Raw genomic sequence first — 21,725 nt, 5'->3', positions numbered from 1 at the left:
GGGACATTTATGAAAATCGATAATGTTATAGTTCATAAAACAAGTCTCCATTAATTCCAAAGAATCAGTATGTAAAAACAAACTTACAAATCAATAGCAAATGGATGCCTAATAAAACCTTGGTATTTATAAACTGAAACACACACATACACATCTAAATAGTCCATGGGTCAAAAAAAAGATTAAAGAAATTAAAAATTACTTAAAAATAAGTTGTAGCAAAAATACAGCTTATCAAAATTTATGGTGTGTAGTTAAAGTAGTATTTGAGGGAAATTAATAGCTAAATGATCAGTTTTGAAAGGAAAAAGTGAAATTATTAGCTCAGCAATCAGCCAATAAGCTAAAAAAAAAAATACAATGAATTCAAAACCAGAGAAGAAAATAAAGAGCAGGACGCAATGAATTTGAGAACAAAGATAACACAGAATCAACAAGGCCATTAAAAAAAAAAACTAATAAAATTGAGAAATATCTGGCAAGCCTAAACAAGAAAAAACCCACAATTTTAGAAATAAAAACATAGAATAACTACAGATACTGCAAAGATTAAGAGCTAATAAGAAAATGTTATGATAAATTTTATGCCAAAAAACCCATGAAAATGTAGGTGAAATTGACAAATTACTAAAAAAATTAAAATTACATGGATTCAGAAGGAAGTAGAACTTTTGACTAACCAATTAAGAACTGAATTTCAATTTGAATTTCAGTTATCTCTATATTTATCTATGGACTCGATATAATTCCAAGAATAAATCAAAGTATTTTTATGAAACCTGACAACCTAATTATAAAACTCACACGGAAGAGCAAAGAGCCATAAATAGCTTAGGTGACATTAAAAGTTCTAGCTATTAAAACAGAGTAGTTTAACTTAGGGTACAAGGGGAATAGAACAAAAAACAAAAACAGAAACCCTCAAAATTACACTCATGCATATATGGAAATCTGACACATAATTAAGATAATACTATGAATTCAAAGCAATAAATGAAATGAATTCTCTGCACATCAGAGAATAAAGTAGGAACTAGTAATATATTATGCTAGGATAATTATTTTCCATGTGGATAAAAAGGATTAAGAAAACAATTTCCTATCTTATACCAATCACATGGTAAGTTCTAGCTAAGGACTTCGGTGTGTAATGCAAACTTTAAAACTTTTATAAGAAAAAAATAAGAGTATATTTATTGCCTTGTAATTTCTTTAAAAATCTGTTAAAAAAGCTGCTAGCCATAAAGAAAATTTTAATGAATCAAATTAAAATTTTCTCTTTATTAAAATTTAGTATAAGGAATAAAATGAAAATAAGCCACAAAGTAGGGAACAGAAAATGGATTCTAATTGACAATATCTACATCCTTTTAAAATCCTCAACAAAATTTAAATAATCCTCCAAAAAAGAGAAAATAAACACATGGGATCTTTTGCCAAAGTGAAACACGAATGGTAAATGGTATAAGAAGACATTTCAGATTTTAGGTTGAAATATAAAGTGTTGTTACTTTAATTCATCAGACTGGTAAAGATAAAAATGTTGGACAATTCAAGACAAGAGCACAGAGCAACAGCAGCTTTTATTACAATGTTGGTGCCAGTAATTGTTGCAACTACTTTGAAATACACTTTGGTATCCTATAGTAAAATTATGATTCAGTAATGCCACCCACACATGTATTTTGAAAACTGTAAATCAAGGTCCATATGCAGTTACACTCATGAAGGCATTGTTCAAAATAGTCAAAATTTTGAAAAAATAAAAATGTCCATCTAACATTGAATGGATATGTAAACTGACATATTCAAACAAACATCATTCACCAGTGAAAGTGATTGTATTAATGCTAAAGCATCAACAAAGGTGAACTCAAATGAAACATGGAACAAAAAGAGGATGGTATAATTTAACTCAAATGAATTTTAGAACTAGGCAAACAAAACAAAAAGAAGCAATGTATTTCCTAGAGATACAAGTGCATGTGGTAAAATAAAGAAAGCACAGGAAAGATAAAATAAAGTTCAAGAGAGCAGGGTCTTCTGGGAGATAGGGGGTATATGATTAGGGAAGGGAATCCAAGCAACTTTAAAAAACTGGAAATGTCCTATTTTAAGGTAGTGGTGGATATGTGACATTAAAACTTTTTTTCCCCTTCAACTCTTCATGTTTATGATATACATTACTTTAATGCTACATTTCATACTTAGGATCTTTAAAAAAATTCAATAATATAGAAATAGCACTAGAATCAAGTGAATAATTTCATGATTTAGTTTTGGTTATTACTGAATTATTTCAACCTTTCTTATGATTCAAAAGAGAACACAATATGATTTCACTTTGATAGTTCCTCGTAGGCATGTATATTCCTACTTCCCTGAAAGAAGTTAATCTGCATTGATCACCAAGTAGTCTTATGATAGAAAGCCCTGTGTGGATCAAATTCGATGCAGTGAACCTGAAAGTGTGACTATATCTATGGGAACCAGTGTTTCGTTTTCTCCCAAAGACTTCCAGTTTATTCTGCTTAACTGGTATAATTCTTGATAGCATCCCCTTTCACTCTCCGAAGTGCCTCAGTTGGAGAAAAAATTATACAATCGTTCCTAAAGCTATCTATTTATAAGGCTATGTAATTTACCAAGAATTAGGTTTTCTCCATCCCAGACCAGAGAGAATTCTATAATATCACTGACTTTCTTGCCTTCTTGGAATTCCTCCCAATGCAAAAGACATTATTACTAGTGTTATTCATGCTGATAAATTAGAGATCACTATGTCTGTTCATGTTATATATTTAACTGACTAAAAAAGGACACAATATTTCATCTGAACGATACAGAAAACAGACAGAAGTGCCTTTCGTTAGAACTGTTTAATTTTTCTATTTTTGTGCTTGCAGATTACATAAACCTGGAGACAAATGAGGTTTTTCTAAAACATGTCTTTTCTAACATGCTTTACAGTTGTGTCTATTAAATTTGTACTAAAAAGAAAGAGCGTGAGGCAGAGCTGTGCTGGACTTAAAATTAAACCAATTATCCCCAAGTTGAGTAGTCAGAGCAATAACGACGAGAGAATTGTTTAAAACCAAACTTGCAGAAAGACTTGGAACGTTGACATCTCTAACATTTCTTTCATTTAATGATACTTTTTAATTCTGAAGAAAATTGCAAATTTGAAAAAGTCACATTTACAATCTATGATTAAGGCAATAAAACAGTGAAAACTTCTGAAATAAAAATTACATCATAATGCAAAAAGTGTATTTAAGCTGCACTTAAAAATAAATGCAACATCCAACAGAAGCAAACAATAAAGGAGAGAAGGGAGGAAGTGTTGGAATGGATTGTGATGATGAAATGAACACATTTGTCTTTCCCTCCTCTCCCAAATCCTATCTGATGAAATGGCAGAATCAAGAAGTATGCCTATATCCATATCTGTATCTGTATCTCATCTGCGTATCTATCAATCAGCAATCTATCCATCTATGTCATTTATATTTATACCTACCTCTCTCTATGTTTCTATATTCATATTTCTATATGGTAGAAATAGATATTTCTATATTCATCTTTCTACTTGATAGAAATTTCTATCCATATTCACACAATTATACCTATATGACAAAAACCACAAATGCATTGTAAAACATGTAAGACATATTTTAACAGTGAGACATTTCTGAAAGCCAGGAGGAAGATGAAATCAGATATTAAGTGAAGCCAAATACAGAGGAAACAAAGCTAAAAATACATTTAGTGGAGGGCATTTGTGAAAGTTAGAGTAATTCCAAGAAACTCTTAACCCAGATGAACAGGTATGCAGTTGTCATACCTGGGCAAATGACAGTAAACACTGAAGGCTACCTTGAGGCAAGCACACAGGACACACAGCTCTGTTCCCCTTCCTCAGGATGCTTGTCACAATTCATCAGTGATCCGTTCCTTCACTTTTCCATAGTTGAGAAACTGGATTTAAGTTGTGCCCTTAGTTGGGGACTGTTCCCTGAGCTAGTTCCTTTTCTCTCATGTGAACAAGGTAATAAATATGAAAGTGCTTTATAAACTATCAAGTATAATGAAAATGTTACTATGGTTATCCACTACTGCCGCCATCATTACCTCTCCCTTTTATTCAATGAGCTCTACCTAGATTCTTTGTCTGATAATGGAGACTACCACACTCCTTTAAACCTTTACTGATTCTGATATCTGGAATTGTGACCTCTGACCTCTGTATACTCCTTGGCCTTGACCTCGAATCACAGACTCAGGTATGAAAGGGAATCATACAAACCACCCACTTCTTGTGGCCCCTCTGTACAGTGGCCCCCATTGAATCCAGTCTAGTGACAAAGAACTGATCACTTCTCAGTGGAGCTACCCCATCACTGGACATCTACAATGATCAGAAAATGCTTCTTTTCTTTGAGGCTCAAAGACACTGCTTATAAACATCAATCCCCTTTATTTTATTTCTTACCATGAGATTTATAAGATTGAGAAGGTCAAGCAGGGCCAGAGTAGGTTCCAAAGGAAAGGAAGAAAAGAGAATCTAGTGGTCTGGTAACTATCTGGCAATAGCCATATTTTGGGGAAGTAAAATAAATTTTAAGTTTCCAGTGGGATTCAGCCCAACTTAGGGGTAGGAGTCAAGCTACAGGCAGGAAAAGAGTGTACTTGTATCTGGAAACCCCTGTAACCTCATCTCCTTGAAAACTAAGCATTCTAGCAGTTGGAAATCAAACAGGTATGAAACCATTTTGGTAGGAGGGGATGAAATGTCAACAGCAAAGAGACTTGATTATCAAAGTATTGATCAGTATTCCTCTTAAAATAATCTACGTTCAGAAACCAGTATTCATTTGTTCTATTGGGATTATTTTTCAAGTCTTTAAATGCTCTCTTTGTGACAAGCCTCATATTTCTCCCATGCCTACATGTCTTATACAATTCCTAAGTATTACATATAGGAAGCAATTATTCTGTTTTCATAACACCAATAATTGTTAATAAAAGTAATCAGTCCAATTACTTGACTAAAATGTTTCATTTGCCAGTAATAATGCATTAATTGAGATTTAATTCTTAATAGTTTTGTTTTCATGGATGGGTTTTGCGGGGAGTCCATAAACCTTCTAATATTATTTGTTAAATTTTGTCTACAAGTGCACTTCTCTTGGGAAAATTTCCAGAGCTTTAATCCAATTCTAAAAGAGTCTATGTCTCCAAAATATTAAGAATCACTGGTTTAGTGGAGCCCCTGGGTGGCTCAGTCCGTTACAACTTTGGCTCAGGTCACGATCTCATGGTTTGTGAGTTCAGGCCCTGTGTCGGGCTTTGTGCTGACAGCTCAGAGCCTGGAGCCTACTTCAGATTCTGTGTCTCCCTCTCTCTCTGCCCCTAACCCACTAGTATTCTGTCTCTGTCTCTCTCAAAAATGAATAAACATTAAAAAAAAAAAAGAAATACTGGTTTAGAGAGTGAATATGTAGTGTGAATCTTTAAAGAAAATCTCCTATATTTTCTGATTATGAGTTCATCATGTATTCGTGTGTAAAGGAAACTTTTTAAAGGATTCAAATGCTTTTGGACCATTAAAATTCATAATAGCTGTTTAAATGTTATCATGCCATCATTTTCCAAGTTGTATGGACAGCTGTGTCTTTATCATCTTTCTACCATTTTTTCGAAAATTTGAAATAATATGGTTTGTTATTATCATTTTCCATAATCTCATTAGGCAGTTGCTTGAGAAATTTGATGCCCCATCTTGTCTAAAAATCTCCCAAAGTAGCTATGACTTTAAGATTGACACGAAAATAGATATGACGGTACCTTTGGAACATTACAGCTTAAACCACCTACCTGTAAAGTGCTAATGCATAATTGTTACTGTGAGTTCAACTAACTTCTGTCATCTTTACTTTCTTACTTTCATTTATCATGTATAAAACACAGAATTTATTACTTTTGCATGTTTTAAAATAAGTTCCTATAGTTATCTCACATAATTTTTTAATGAGACAACCAAAACACACTCTTTAAAGACACACAGAGTTCTAATCTGGCTCTATCCTTTGCTAGCTGTGTAGCCCTGGACTGTTAGTTGGTCTTTCTGAGCTTCAATCTTTTTTTCATTTGGAAACAGTAGGCACACAATAAATGTTAACCATTAATTTATCTACCCTAGAATGCTGTACATTAAGAAGGCTGGAAAACAGATCACTAGGCAAATACAATCTTCAGTAAGAAAGGTTCAGAAGAAGTTGTTTTGTTGCATCATTATTAACAGCTAGCACCATGCTTGGTACATGGGAAGCTCTCAATGGATATTGGTAGAATTAATTAATTATATGATGAGTATCTTTTAAGCCACATTGGGCCATATCTTTTAAGCCACTTTTTAATTCCACCACTCATGCCACTTGATATAATTAATATGCAGAGAACTGCCCCTCCTCTGTGACAATATCCACTTTAAAATTATTTACTATGCAGGGAGGGGCCAAGGAGTGCTCCACTCCCCATTACCACCATCTCATTATTACCCTGTTATTCTGACTTCCTTCTATTCTTAATCAAATCCTGCTGCTTCCACCACTAACCAACATCATGTAGTGGTGTCTGACATTTTATTCCCTGTCAACACTTTCTAATCATTTGATAGTTAGAATATAGGAATTTATGGACATGTTAATGAGCATTTCTTAAGTGCAAATAAGATGGAACATACTTAATTGGGTGTTAATATTTTTGATGAACTGGCTGTTCATATACTTACTCCTTATGTGAATGTTCCATTGTTTGTCCTTTTCTTATGAATTTGTTACATTTGTTTATTTTAATCTGCTCCTTTTGGAATAGGTCAATAGTGATTAAAAAACATCATTGCACAACTCAAAGGGGTGGCAGGCTAGTTACCATTCTCCCACTTAAAAAACAAGGGATTGGCTCCTTGCCTTGTCAAACTCTTGCTTTAGACAGGCACTTTGTTTTTGATTAATTTTCACCAGCCTCAGCTCTCCTGGAGGTTCATGATTCTTCACATTTAATAGTCACCAAAGCAGACATCAATACATATTGAACATTTTGGAATATATAAATATTCACAATGACCAATATCTGGGAATGGGGAACTGGCTGAAAAATCTTATACAACAAGTTCTCATTTTGGGTGATTACAGTGGTATTTGTGTTTCAGGCTTAAATGAAACCACCTCTCTTGCTAGTCACTATCCTGAGAGCAAAAGCTGCAAATGTCACCAAAAAAAATGTCATAAATCACATGATTAGATTTGGATTATTTTCAAAGGTAAAATATGGGTGGCCAATGATCAGTTATTCCTGTGTTACAAAATCTGGAAAACAGATCATTTATAGGCAGGCTTAAAGCTTTTTGTTTTAAAAACAGTCTATTTTAGTTTGTATTTTTTAAAAGAGAAAATAAAAGACTTTTATTGTTGATGCTTATCTGGTAGTGAGTACCCAGAATTTACACAGTGTATGAAGAATTTATTAAACCAGAGATAAATAAAGGAAGTTGAGAGACTGAGTTCAAAACTCATATCTGGGCCTAGTTTACCTGACAGAAGCCCTTTCTTAAGAAGATTCACTTTATATTCCCTAACCCCTTACCTGTGTATATAATACCATGACATTCAAAGCACTTCTGCACAATTAATTTAAATTGATCCTTCATATCTTTCTTCCAATTGATAGACAATTAAACAAAGACTCAGAGATGTTTAAGTACTAATACATGACAAACCTAAAAGTAATAATAAAAAAATAATAATAATGACCTACTTTATTGAACAGTTATCTTACCAGGCACTGTGATGAAGGCTTTCTATTTAATGACTCATTTAATCCTCACACTAGCCTGAGGAGGTAGGTATGTTATTATTACTCTTTCATTTTACAGAAGTTTGTCTGGTAAATGTTAGAGTGATTTTGATCCAGGTAGTCAGATTCTAAAGCCCTCATATCCTTTTAATCATAATTCTATACATTATACTTCCCAGTGCATATTTATTAAAATTTGTCCTTTCCTTTTTTCATCTCACCACCTTTCTTCCTCCTTTTGCCATTAGTGCTGAGAAAAGCAAACAAAAAAATAAACCCACAAAAACTATATGATCATCTCAATAAATGTAGAAAAAGCATTTGACAAAGTACAACATTCATTCTTGAAAAAAACTCTCAACAAAGTTGGTTTAGTGGGAACATTCCTCAACATCATAAAGGCCATACACAAAACACCCACAGCTGACATCATACTCAATGGTGAAAAACTGAGCTTTTCCTCTAAGATTAGGAACAAGACGAGAATGCCCACTGTTATTTTCATTCAACATAGCATTGAAAGTCCTAGCCATAGCAATCAGACAAGAAAAAGAAATAGAAAGCTTCCAAATTGGAGAAAGAAGTAAACTTTTTACTATTTGCAGATGACATAATGCTATATATAGAAAACCCTAAAGACTCCACCAAAAATCTACTAGAACTGATAAATAAATTCAGTAAAGTCACAGGATACAAATTTAATATATGGAAATCTGTTGCACTTCTATGCACTAATAATGAAGTAGCAGAAAGGGAAACTAAGAAAACAATCCCATTTATAATTGTATGCAAAATAATAAAATACCTACAAATAAGCTTAAGCAAGGAGGTTTTGAAAGACCTGTCCTCTGAAAACTATAAAACCTTAATTTAAAAAAAAAATAACTCCACAGATAGGGTTAAGATTAGGGACTCATGCTTTCCTCCATTAGCAGTATTAATTGTAATGGGAGATAGAGTGGGCAAATTCTTCTAACAACTTACAAGATCCAAAGCAGCTGCCAGGATGGATGCATCAGGAATTGTTCCTGGCTCACAGCAGTTTAACAGAAATTGAAAGCGCTTCATGCCTTGTCGGATTGCTCCAAGATTCACCACGTTTTTGCTTTTTCCACCATCTTGGTTGGAAGACAGATGGTCATCAAAACTGTGGCAACCTGTAGGGGTTTTCCCATGGTGGAGGAATGAAGAAGAGAGAGTATAACGGGTTATAGATTGAAAAAGAGCTTCAAAGTTATAACACTATGTTTTCTGTAGAGTTGGCCTGAAAACTTTCTCCCTGACTCCACCTCCTTCCTTTCCATCCTAATGCCTGATTTAGATGTACCATGGCTTTTGGGAATCTGGTGACACATAGCATATGCATGTGCAGAGTTTTACATGAATATAGGATCTAATCATTTTGCTACCAGGTCTCTTCTCTAATACTAGCAAGAAACCTTAGTATATTTAAAATGATTCTTCTTGTAATCGACAACTAACTTCTATTTTATGGACAATGCAAGTACTGTGCAATTTTAAATCTACTATCAAGGACAGGATCTTGATATCTCGGTAATAATACAAAGAATCACTGACTTTTGGAGTTGTAAAGAATCTTAGACGTTGGTCATTTAATTCCAGGATTTCTAAACCTGGCTGTATATCAAAATTACCTAGTAAGATCCTGAATCTCATCCAGACTTTCAGAATCAGAATTTTTAGAAGTGGAGTGTAGGAATGTGTGCTTTGTAAGCCTCTCAGAACATAATGAGGCAGCCAGCCTGACCCAGCACTGTGACCAGAGATTTGGGAACCACCCATCCCTCCCCACACTTATTTTTCCATAATTAAGCTGCCTATGAATAGGAATCAGTCTAGAGCTTATTCAATACAGAATATCAGGTCTCATCACTAGAGATTTTGATGCCATGTCTGGGGGGGATATGCATATTTTAACAAACACTCCACATGATTTATTGACCACAGAAAGTCTAAGGATCATACATTAAGAAAAAAGTGATACAAAGTATTGTTTTTCATTAGTTTTATCCATAGGCACATTTGAAAAACCTAAATATCTCCTGACTTTACTACAGTTTCTAATATATATCTAAAAAATTTCCTTTTATAAGGGCATTATGCTGAATATTGTTTTTAAAACCCAGTCCAAGCCCCTTCTCAGGATTCTGAAATGTACCTGTGATACCTGAGAATAAACCCCAAGGATGAGAATCACTGATTTAGAGCTTCCCTTAATTTCTGTTCACACCACTCATTTGTGGTTACCAACTCCAGGTTGTCATTGAGAAGTCACAGATCGGATCTCCAGAAATGACTTTCCCACCTCTTCTGTTAAGAATACCCTGATCCCTTCTATCTACTGCCCTACTTTTCCTACCTGCTGCCTCAGCACAAAGGCACATGTATGTATGTCTGGGATATATTGAAAAAACACCTTTAAAAAGCATGAAAGATAGATGAAACAGATATGGAAAAATTTGATCAAATTTTTGTTTGATCATGGGTGATGAATATTTGGGATCCGTTAGACCATCCTTTTTACTTTTTGTCTATGTTTGAAAATTTTCATAAGCACAAAAAAATGCCTCATGATATAATTAAAAGATCATTATCAAAATTTCCCAAATTTCAGTCCTTATGAGCATACTTCCTTTTCAGATGCAAATGTTCCATATTCAAAATTCCATATTAAACATCTCCAGCACTTTTTTTCCAATTAGTGTGACATATTTTTTATCAATTGTAAAATGAAATAGAACACAAAGAATCTGATGGTGCAAACAATTTGGAAGACAGAATCTCAAATGACACAAAGGAGGTAGAGCTAAAAGCTACAGATAAGGAACAAACACTTCCTGGACAGCTGCCTTTCAAAATGCTACTCTATTTGTTCACTGGGCATTATCAAAACTACCAGAACCAGTAACTTCCTGTTATTTCTCCTATCTGTATGTCACTTTATTAGTCATTGATATACAGTCTTTTAAGTTGCACATATCAGCAGAAATCTCATCTGTTAAAAGAATAACCTTAGCAGTGTCTTTAACTTTTATAAAATAATACATTTTTAATGAATCCAGTTGTTTTATGATTTGTTACTATAAGAAAGATTTACAATACATTAGGTGATAACTGCCTCAAATTTGTAATAGAACGAATATGTAAGACAGGATGTATGATCAGTAAACTCATTCTTATTTAACCGATTTATTAAGGACAGTTGCCATCATCTTATTAAAGGAGGCTTAACAATAATAAGCTTTTCATCATTTTTCTCAATATTTATTTGACAAGATAATGAATTCTAAAAGAAAGCTATTTAATATTACCAAAGGAAGTACCATTTTGATCAAAAGAACTTTAGAAACAATATGGTTAAAGAGTCTAAGTAAAATAATGAGATAAATCTTTAAAGATGATTTAAAAAAAAGAGAAAGAAAGAGAATGAGAGACAAGAGAGCAGTAAGAACATAGACAGAGAGATACACAAAGAAGGGATAGGTTAAGTAGCCCAGTCTAAGTTCATACAAGAGAAAGTTATCAAGTCAGGATTCAAATCCAGACCTAATGACCACAAGCCTACGCTCTTATCATTATGCCATAGAGCATCCTCAAAATACACAACTGTTCATGTTGAAGGAGGTTAGAGTTTTCTATATTGCTGAAGGTAGAGATTATGTCAGGAAAACTTATAGTAAGAAATAAATCAACGTTGTACATGTTACAAACTGATTGTAAAATTGTTCCCAGTTGGCATTCCATATTGTAATCCTAAAAGAAATGTTAAAAGTAATTTGGCTATAGAATACATCTTCTGTCAATCTTTTATATAAACTTACTAGGATGTAAGGATGCCTCTTGGCTTCCTTGGACATAATGATTTTTTTGTCTCAGTACATTCTAGTTGCATTTATTTACTATCTTTTACATTAAATTTACTGAGGTATAAGTTATAAATTTATATAGAATACAGTTTTTATAATGTGTTAAACTTAAAAAGGGATACTTCAAAATATAGTATTTCTTTAAGCAGCACTTCCATGGAATTTATGGCAGAGCTGAGCACATAGAAGATTTTCAGTAAATTTTATTAATCAGTTAAAAAAAATTGCTTTAATAAAATATCTTCCTTCAAATAAAGACAACATGATTTCTAAAATGAAATATTCTTAGTGAATATGAAAACATAGAAGAAAAAGCTTATTATAAATGCAATTTCAGTGTTGTTAAATGTTCAGATATATTTTTAATTTATTTAATAATGTTTTTACATTTTAAAGAAATCCTATTAACTATTGCATTTGATCTTAACTCAGTGAATTTTGAGTACTACATTTAAATTGAAGGTAAGAATGCTTGATGTTTGTTTTCTTTAATAACTTTAAAGAACCAGAGACAATATAATTAAATCAAAATAATTGAGAAAGAAAAGGACAATACATCTGTAATGGGTGCATAGGAATCATTTGTGCATATGGTTTGGAAAGGAAGGAAGGAAGGAAGGAAGGAAGGAAGGAAGGAAGGAAGGAAGGAAGGAAGGAAGAAAGACAGGCAAAAGCAGATTCAGAGAGAGAGAGAGATGTTCACCTGGCCAAGGGCAGTTAGTTGTTGCAAACTGCAATGTAGTAAGATTAATAGATAATGTTTTTTTAAATTTTTTAGAAGAGCTGGGGATACCTGGCTTCTGCAAGAGATCCAGAAGGAATTATCCCACAGAATACCTTTTATAATCTCTTTTTAAATTTTTTAAAGTTTATTTATTTATTTTTGAGAGAGAGAGAGAAAGAGAGAGAGAGAGAGAGCAAGCACACACACAAGAGTGAGGGAGGGGCAGAGACAGAATTCCAAGCAGGCTCTGTACTGCCAGCTCAGAGCCTTGTGCGGGGCTTGAACCCATGCACTGTGAGATCATGACCTGACCCAAAATTAAGAATGGAATGCTTAACCAACTGAGCCACCCAGGCACCCCTATAATCTTTAATTAGCCAGAGAATGTGGGCAAGGAATAATGGTGATGTGTAAGCTATCTTCTCTTGCCAGTCAAAAGCACATAAAATTCCAGATATCAATTTTAGATTTTATGGTTTTTGTCTTCTGTATACACAGAAACAGATAGTCTTATTTAAGGTACTGCTGACACAAATTGATCCCAAAGTCAGAATTTATGAATATTCCATATTATATTTCTCTATAATTTTTCTATCATCCTTTTCTATTTGTGAATGAAATATAAACAATATATAAAAGAATATGTAAAACTCTGAGATATCATGAGGAGTGAAAAAGAATCTATGGGAACTGAAAATGACAAAAGTTCTGGTAGTTAGGAAGATTCTTGAAACCATAGACTAATAACTTTGATGTATGCCCTAGCCAAATTCTGTCAGAGATAATTAAACAGGAACATTTTTTTTAAACAGAAGTAATCATAGAAATCATTGTAGCTTCATGAAGAATGCATTGTATTGAACTAAGCTGCAGATTTCCTTTTGATAGAGTTATAAAGATGTGAGATTTTTTAAAAATCTGATGATATGTTTATCAAGAAATGGGAAAATGTTTACTAATTCTAGTAAATTAAGTATATGGTTGTCTAAAAAACTGTACCCACAAATTGTTAATTAATAAAAGTTAATTAGAAGTGTTGTAGAGGTTATATTTTTATATTTGTCCCAGTCAGTAATAATAGCAACAATTTGGATGGAAACAGGGAAATGTGTATGTCTCTGTAGATGAATCCTTATAGCACAATTGTAAAGAAGAAAAGATTTCAAATTCAACTTAGTTTTGGTTCTGTCTCTTAATTTCTGTTCTGAGCATATGACTTAACCACCTACCAAATTAATGAAACAATAAATTTTATTTATTTTGAGATGAAGAATTAATAATGGCTATATCAAAATATAGCATGATATTCATTCATGTGGAAGAGGGCTATCAAAAGTTAATCCAAAATTCAGTATAAGCCAACTATGTGATATAAAAGTTGATAATGCAAACTTAAATTGTGCTCATACACTTGCTATGTTCCTGGAGCTTAATAGTTGCACTATTTTTTACACCGATTAAAGTCAAATATGATGTATTGCATTCCATCTGAAGCTCCATATCTTGTAAAGTGTATCATTTAATTAGAATGCACAGTAAAATGGAATCAGGATGGTGATGGATCTAGAGACACTTCCATGTAAAAAAAAAAAAAAAAGGACTCAAAAACGTTTGACCAGCAGAGGTGAGATCAAAAGAGAGAATGTGAAATAGATAATAGGCTAAGTTAGCATTACATGTGTATATTTGTGTGTTTGGCCACAGATATCATAACTGGAACTAATGAATCAAATTTATGGATGGGAACATTTTCAGAATGTAAGGAAAGACTTTCTAACAATTAAAACTGTCTAGTTCTGGAACAAGTTGCTTTGTAAAGTAACAGACTCCCCCTCAGTGGAGGTGTTCCGAGGGTGGCTGGCCACTTGTCAGGGATATAATGTGCAGAGTTTCTAAGTAGATAGGTGGATGGATATCTGAAGCTTCTTTAAAGCTCTTAGATTTTAACAAAGGACAGATAGCAGAAGGAGAGGTTCTTTGTAAACCTAATGTCTTCCATAAATGTCTGTTGAACAAAATTGATAAGAAAGTGAGAAGCTATAGTAGTACAACACACATATAAGAAAGAAAGAAAGAAATTAATGGAAATAGAAAATGGACCATTTTATCTAAACAAATTTTTGTTCTGTGTGATGAAAATTGGATGTCATTCTTAGGCTGCATGACATTTACCAAGACGTTTGAAGAAATTCTCCTCTTCATCTCTTCCATTTTCCATTCCACTCCCTGGCCCACCTTCAGAAAGCTTCACTGCACTGGTAAATTTGACCTGAGACAAAAAGGAGAGTAGTAAGATAGCTAAACTCAAAGGCAATTCTTTGTGTTTATACTAACTCTTGCCTTGAAAAATAAGTTGTTTAGAATATGAAGATTACTTCAGTTCTTCAGACTTCCACATCTGATTAGTCAGTAAGTATGTGTACCACAGAAGACATCACTTATAATTGTAATTAGAAGAAGGATCCGGTCATAGATTGAAAGTAAATAGTCAGGCACTATGAATTAATTCAGTGAGTAAGTGAGATGTCCTTACAGCTTCGTTCTGATAAAATCCAAGCTCAAATTTATGAACAACAAGGTATATTCATCCTTTAAAAACCACACCACAATTGATAATGAGACAAAACTGGAAGACAGCCAAATAGAAGATTTCAAATTTTTATGAAAATAAAACAGTATAAATTAATTCATAAAGTACCCTATAATTAAAGTGAAGTAAGATGTCTGTTTGTTTGTTTTCTCCTCAGGAGTTAAAATGTGTTCTTGATCTTGCCCTTAGGTCAAGAGTATTTAAAATTTTCAGCAAGCAAGGAATCTATGGGCTTCACATACTCTCAATATTTGGCCAATATTTTAGCCAAAAAAAACGTGAAGGAGAAAATATATTTTCTAAATGTCTTATAATGTCGATATGTTCTTTTTATAATTTCAAAATATTACTATTAAAACATATAGGGGGCGCCTGGGTGGCGCAGTCGGTTAAGCGTCCGACTTCAGCCAGGTCACGATCTCGCGGCCCGTGAGTTCGAGCCCCGCGTCAGGCTCTGGGCTGATGGCTCGGAGCCTGGAGCCTGTTTCCGATTCTGTGTCTCCCTCTCTCTCTGCCCCTCCCCCGTTCATGCTCTGTCTCTCTCTGTCCCAAAAAAAAATAAATAAACGTTGAAAAAAAAATTAAAAAAAACATATAGAAGAAAACTGGCTTTAGTGAGATTCAAAGCAGAAATAATATAAGGAAATGATTTATATATAAAGAAATGTAACTCTTACCATACACTAAAAATTATAGTGTGGATCATGCACAGGGAAGACTCTTGTAGGCAATGGATTTCACTGAGTATAATTCATTACCTTTCCGAATAGTATGCTGTTACAATGCTTAATAGTATTATGAAGAAGCACTTAATGGGAAAAAATGATCCTGAATTTCTTTATCCTTTTCAATAGGAAGAATGGTTCAGGTGGTTGCAAAAGTAGTAGAAAGAGGATCAATGTGGGTTTTAATGCATAAGAGGAAACATTAGAAAAATACCAGATAGTTGGGTGGGAGCTTCAGATGTCAGGAATTTCACATGTGTGTTAAAAGTTAAAAATATCTGAGAAATACTAATTTGGATGCCTTTCATTGACTTTTCTTGTCTGATTGCTGTGGCTAGGATTTCTAGTACTATGTTGAATAAAAGTAGAGAGTAGAAATCCATTTGCAACCACACAGATGGATCTAGAGGGTGTAATGCTAAGTGACATAAGTCAGAGAAAGACAAATTTCAAATGACTTCACTCATATGTGGAATTTATAAATCAAAACAAAGAACAAGAAAAAAAGAGACAAACAAAAAACCAGACTCTTAAATACAGAGAACTGATGGTTACCAGAGGGGTGGTGGGTGGTGGGGTGGGTGAAATAGGTGATGGGGATTAAGAGTACACTTATCATGATGAGTGCTGAGTAATATATAGAATTGTTGAATCACTATATTGTACACTTGAAAGTAATATAGCACTGTCTGTTAATTACACTGGAATTTAATAATAAAAATTTAAAAAATAAAGTTAAAACTGAATAACAAAAAAATAGCCAGGAAAGAATACCCATGTACACCTTTAGATCTGCATTATAATTTTATGTAAATTTTTTGTTACTCTTTTCTTCCTTTCAATAATAGCCTACTACTTAGATATCTTAGTTTTCTTTGCTCATTTAAGTTTCCAAACTTGGTTCAGCTTGAAGACAGTGTCTTCGACTCTTTCTTATTTGGCCAGTCCAGGTGTTTAGCATTTCTCAGTCCTGACATTTTTCTATCAACAACTCCAACACTCTCTTACATAAGTGATGTCCTGTTTACCTTGGAGCTTTGCCTGATGAAAGACAGGCGGTCCACAGAGCTGATGTCCAGAAGGTCCTCCACGCCATCTGCCAGGCCCGAGAGGGAGGACCGTTTCAGCCAGTTTCCTATTTAATAATTTTTGAAAAGTTAGACCATTATAGCATGTTCTCCCAAGTAGATAAAAAGAAATGTCAGCATGTGCTCAGCAAGCAATGAAAGTTACATGGCGTGGTATAAATTGAAGTGAAGACAAATTGTTTTCAAAATTGTACATGCTTTGAATATTCAGTGTTGGACCATAAAATGACATGACTAAGACCAGGACAAAAAGAACTTGGGCCTCTTTGGTGAATAAAACTATATTCCATCCAGTTCCCTTTGACAACTTTCACATCCTCTATTAGGTCCTATTGATTTTACCTCTTTTTATAAAAAAATGTTTATTTATTTTTGAAAGAGAGAGAGAGAGAGAGAGAGAGAGAGAGAGCGCGCGCGCGCATGAGTGGGGGAGGGGCAGAGAGAGAGAGGGAGACACAGAATCCAAAGCAGGCTCCAGGCTGTAAGCTGTCAGCACAGGGCCTGACGCAGGGCTTGACTCCCAGATCATGACCTAAAACGAAGTTGGATACTTAACCGACTGAGCCACCCAGGCACCCTTGATTTTACCTCTTAAGTGTTTCTCAAATCTGTTCACTCCTCTGTACATGGTCACCATGTGACCAAGCTTCCATTACCTCTACCTGGACTACTAGGTAGGTTTCTATCTGCTCTCCCTTAACCACTTGGGCTCCTGCCAATATGTTGTCCAAGCAGTGATCCTTTAGAAAAAGCTAGCCTGCTTGTGGTATTCCCTTGTTCATCATCCTGCCTAGGCTATGTAGGGCTATAGGATGAAGAGCCAACCTGACCCGTAGGGTCCACATGCCCTAGTCCCTCTTGCTCTGTCATAGTCATACAGCCACTCTTCTCATCTCAGTTCTTCTAGTTCCCTCCCTCCTAATATTTTACAAATGCTATTGCTACCATTTAGAGTGCTCTCCTTCTTCCTTCCCCCAGTACTCTGAAGATCTTAATCTCTCTTCCTCCAGGAAGCTTTCTCTGATCTCTGCCTCCTCCTCCAAATTTAGGTCAGATCTGGTTGCATGCTTTCATAGCACAATGTATATTTCCTTCATAAAATTCACAGTTTGCAACTATGCTTAGTTGTATCTGCTTTAGTGACTGTCACCCCTAATAGATTTTAAGTTCAGCAAAGTTGGGCACTGTGTTAATTTTGTTCACCATTTAATCCTTGATGCCTAGCATAGTGTTTGCACATCATAAATGCACATAGTAGGGGTCTGAGAAATACCTGCCGGAAAAAAAAAATGGATGAACGAATGAATAAATGAGCCAGCCTCAACCTTGTGACTTGAAGCCTTTCCCTTTCTCTACCCTACCATGCATTGCTTTGATTATGAGTTGATTTGAGGACATGGCAGGGAGTAAGAGAATCCATAAATAAATACAGACATACTTTTACCTATGGGGAGTTTAAGCTTCTTCCGGAGGGAAATTCTGCGGGACCTTGAGCGGGCGCGACGGTCAGAGGTGGTCCCGGAATGGGCAGTGGTGCATTCTGAAGTATCCTGCTCAGATTGGCTGCTGGTGTCACTAGCTGCACTCTGGGATTTGAACATCTTGCGCCAGAAATCTTTCCGCCCCAGGTTGCCCCCTTGCATTTGTTCATCGCTGAAAGCAAGCCGAGGATAGAGTTAAACATCTGACAACACATGTGAAATTCCCTTAAATTTCTTTCAACTTCCTGCCAATGACATTTAGGCAAATCATGCAGGATGATCTTTGGGGGGCTGGGATTTAGGATGAGTCAGAGTGGGAGTGGAAAAAGTGAGACCACAGTTGACTCTGAGCACTTCTTGAAAACAGTCATGTCTCAGCTGTCAAATAGAGGTAATCATTTTTTTCAACCTTAATAAAAAGACCAAATATTATTGCAGGTGTTCCTCTGCGGGTGTGAGTCATAATAGAAGCACTTATGATGTCTAAATATTTTACTTTGTCTTGAAGTTCCCGGAGTCTTGTACAGTACTGTATCTCATTCACCACCCTCACGCCAGTATAGCAAAATTCTTGGCACTAAACAAACCAAAGATATTTCAATAAATGAATAAGTGAAGTGCAACCACAGCCAGGGGGTGCATCATCCCACATCTGTTTGCTAAATTATTTTCATCATGCGATTATTAAGTTTTCTTAAGTCAAGGAAACTTAAGTAAGGTTTATTTTTTTTTCAGTGTTTTATTTTATTTTTGAGAGAGAGGCACAGAGTGCGAGTGGGGGAGGGGCTGAGAGAGAGGGAGACACAGAACTTGAAGCAGGCTCCAGGCGCAGGGCTGGAACCCATTATGAGATGGTGACCTGAGCGGGAGTTGGAGGCTTAACTGTCTGAGCCACCCAGGTGCCCCTAAGAGAGGTTTAAAAGTAAAAAAAAAAAAAATTAGCCTGACTCAATAAGCCAAATGGGGACACCTCCAAAGGGATTTTTGACTAGGGCATTCCACAAGAGGAAGAAGACAAGTGGCCAATAATATGCAGAGGTTAATCTCACTAGGAATTGGGATGGGAGGGGAGGGTCAGTTGAAATGAGATCCCTATTTTCACTCATTAAGTTGGTAGAGATTAAGAGGGGAGAAAGAAAGCAATGGTGGCTGTTGTATTGGCAGTGATATGCTCTGTTAGTGTGACTTTTAAGGAGGAAGGAGAAGAGAAGGGTGGGAAGGGGAGGGAAGGGTGAGAGAGAGAGAGAGAGAGAGAGAGAGAGAGAGAGAGAGAAAGAGAGAGAGAGAGGATAAAGGAGGAGCCGGGATTACCCACCTACTTTGCTCCGGTGCTAAACAGAGGATATTCGACATGCTCATTTCCTGGGCCCGCTCAGAATAGGGAAAAGCTCTATATTTAACATTCTATGTCATCCCTCCAAATGGAAATTTTTATGTGGAAGGATATTAAAACATGTGTCTTCATTCAAGAGGAAAGAACAGACCCATGCTAAAGGCTGAGATATTAGGCAGTGTTTACAGAACACTGAAGAAAGAATATTTTGCAATCTAGAAAACAAAATCACCTATGAAGATAGATGGTTTTATTTTTAAAATCCAATTTACTTATTACATCATTCTCATTGAACATATTAGCTTAATAGTTGCTAGTGCTACTTTGAGGGAAAAAAGCCCTTTCTTTTTTTTTTTAATGTTTATTTATTTTTGAGAGAGAGAGTCAGAGAGAGAGAGAGAAAGAGAGAGAGAGAGAGAGGAGCATGAGTGGGGGAGGTGTAGAGAGAGAATGAGAGAGGATCTGAAGCAGGCTCTGTGCTGAAAGCAGAGAGCCTGACATGGGGCTCGAACTCACAAACCATGAGATCATGACCTGAGCAGAAATCAATGCTTAAGCGAGTCACCCAGGTGCCCCTCTTTCTCCTTTTATTTATTGATGTTTTTTTTCATACCCTGTATGTAAAGACTTTTAACTAGTCTTATGACTATTCAGCTACAGAATTTTGCCTTTTACATTATTTTTCCCCTTAGGGCTTATGTTTGAATTTTTACTATGTCCTTAAAGACTTCCTTAAACCTCACATTTAAGAAAGGAAGTTAAAGAAAACAAAAGCTTAATGATAATTTGACAATTCTATCACTTCATTGATTGACTGTCATTCATTCATTTATTTATGAAATAGGTATGAAGTGTTCACTAGGGGGGCTAAGCCCTGTCTAAGCATTGAAGTTATAACGGTAAGCAAAAACTCATATGGTCCCTAGACTCAGGGAGTTTACTTACTTCTCTTTACTTTCCTCCAGCCATTTAGGGGCAGTGTCTAAGATTTTGAAGGGCTGCAAGAGCTATGCGGGCTTTTGTTCTTTGAAGGTTTTCTTTGCTTGTTGTGAATTACCAAGGTTCTAGTTGATGATGGTGATTTCCTTGATTATAGAGAAGGTATACCATAAAATCTAGAATACCCTGTAGAATTTTTGGAAGGATAATAATTTCACAGTAAACCAGAGTTTGTGGAAGTAAAATGGCATACCTTAAGTGATGTTTGTGTTTTAAATATTGATCATACCATTTGTGAGTAAATACTTCTCAAAAGAAGAATAAATACAAATGGGCCTTGCATAGAACTAGGCTGTATTAGTGTCTACAGTAATTCTCACATTTCCTGGGGGCACTAATTTTAAGATGCTTTTGACTTTGCCATTATAAAAAGTGGAGATAAACTGATTGATTTCAGAGAACTTTGGAATGGATCTTGGGAGAAGACCAAGGTGAAATGGAGTACAGTCTATGTTTCAGCTAAATCTGGGCGCAAGAGAAGTTTATCTTACTTATTTTTGGAAAGGCTTCATTGAGCACATTGACAGCCATTAATATATTTAAATGAAAAAAGTTATAAGCGGGCATTTGGTTAAATGTCTGACTCTTGATATCGGCTGAGGCATGACATCAAGGTTTGTGGGTTCAAGCCCTATGTAGGGCTCTGTGCTGACAGTACAGAGCCTACTTGGGATTCTTTCTCCCTCTCATTCTACCCTCCACTGCTCTCACATGCTCTCTCTCTCTCTCTCTCTCTCTCTCAAAAATATATAAATAAACATTAAAAAAGTTATAAGTGATTTTAAGCAAGAAAGTAGATGACATCCCCACCCCACCTGATAGGCACAGTATTTTTCATGATTTATCTGCGGAGTGTGCAAGAAAAGCAGAAGTGGGGTAGAGACTGGGAAAGGGAAACGCAGTTAAGGAAGCTTCCTGTAGGCCTGAGGCTGGTTATTTGTGATTTGAGTCTGTAGAGATTAGTGGCTTTGGGAATGAAAAGTAAAGGTCAGAAGCAAGGCAAAGTTCAAAGATGATTTCTTGCAGCAGGAAGTGCTCAGC

General features: G+C 35.2%; 1 protein-coding gene across 4 annotated transcripts in view; it reads right to left on the bottom strand.

The window, feature by feature from the left end:
• UNC80 (unc-80 homolog, NALCN channel complex subunit) overlaps positions 1-21,725 on the bottom strand; it is a 225,572-nt gene that overhangs the window by 138,998 nt on the left and 64,849 nt on the right. For 2 of the 4 annotated variants that reach the window (XM_043577699.1, XM_043577700.1), the window contains exons 19-22: positions 18,310-18,524; positions 16,812-16,918; positions 14,641-14,737; positions 8,842-9,014 (exon numbers count right to left, since the gene is read on the bottom strand). In XM_043577699.1, the coding sequence (XP_043433634.1) occupies positions 8,842-9,014; positions 14,641-14,737; positions 16,812-16,918; positions 18,310-18,524 (592 nt within the window). The remainder of the gene's footprint in view (positions 1-8,841; positions 9,015-14,640; positions 14,738-16,811; positions 16,919-18,309; positions 18,525-21,725) is intronic. The other 2 variants (XM_043577697.1, XM_043577698.1) reach the window with 1 other exon arrangement.

Source organism: Prionailurus bengalensis, chromosome C1, assembly GCF_016509475.1.
Source record: "Prionailurus bengalensis isolate Pbe53 chromosome C1, Fcat_Pben_1.1_paternal_pri, whole genome shotgun sequence".
Taxonomy (NCBI): domain Eukaryota; kingdom Metazoa; phylum Chordata; class Mammalia; order Carnivora; family Felidae; genus Prionailurus; species Prionailurus bengalensis.
Note: the sequence above shows the minus strand (reverse complement) of the source record. Positions and strands in the feature narration are given on the sequence as shown.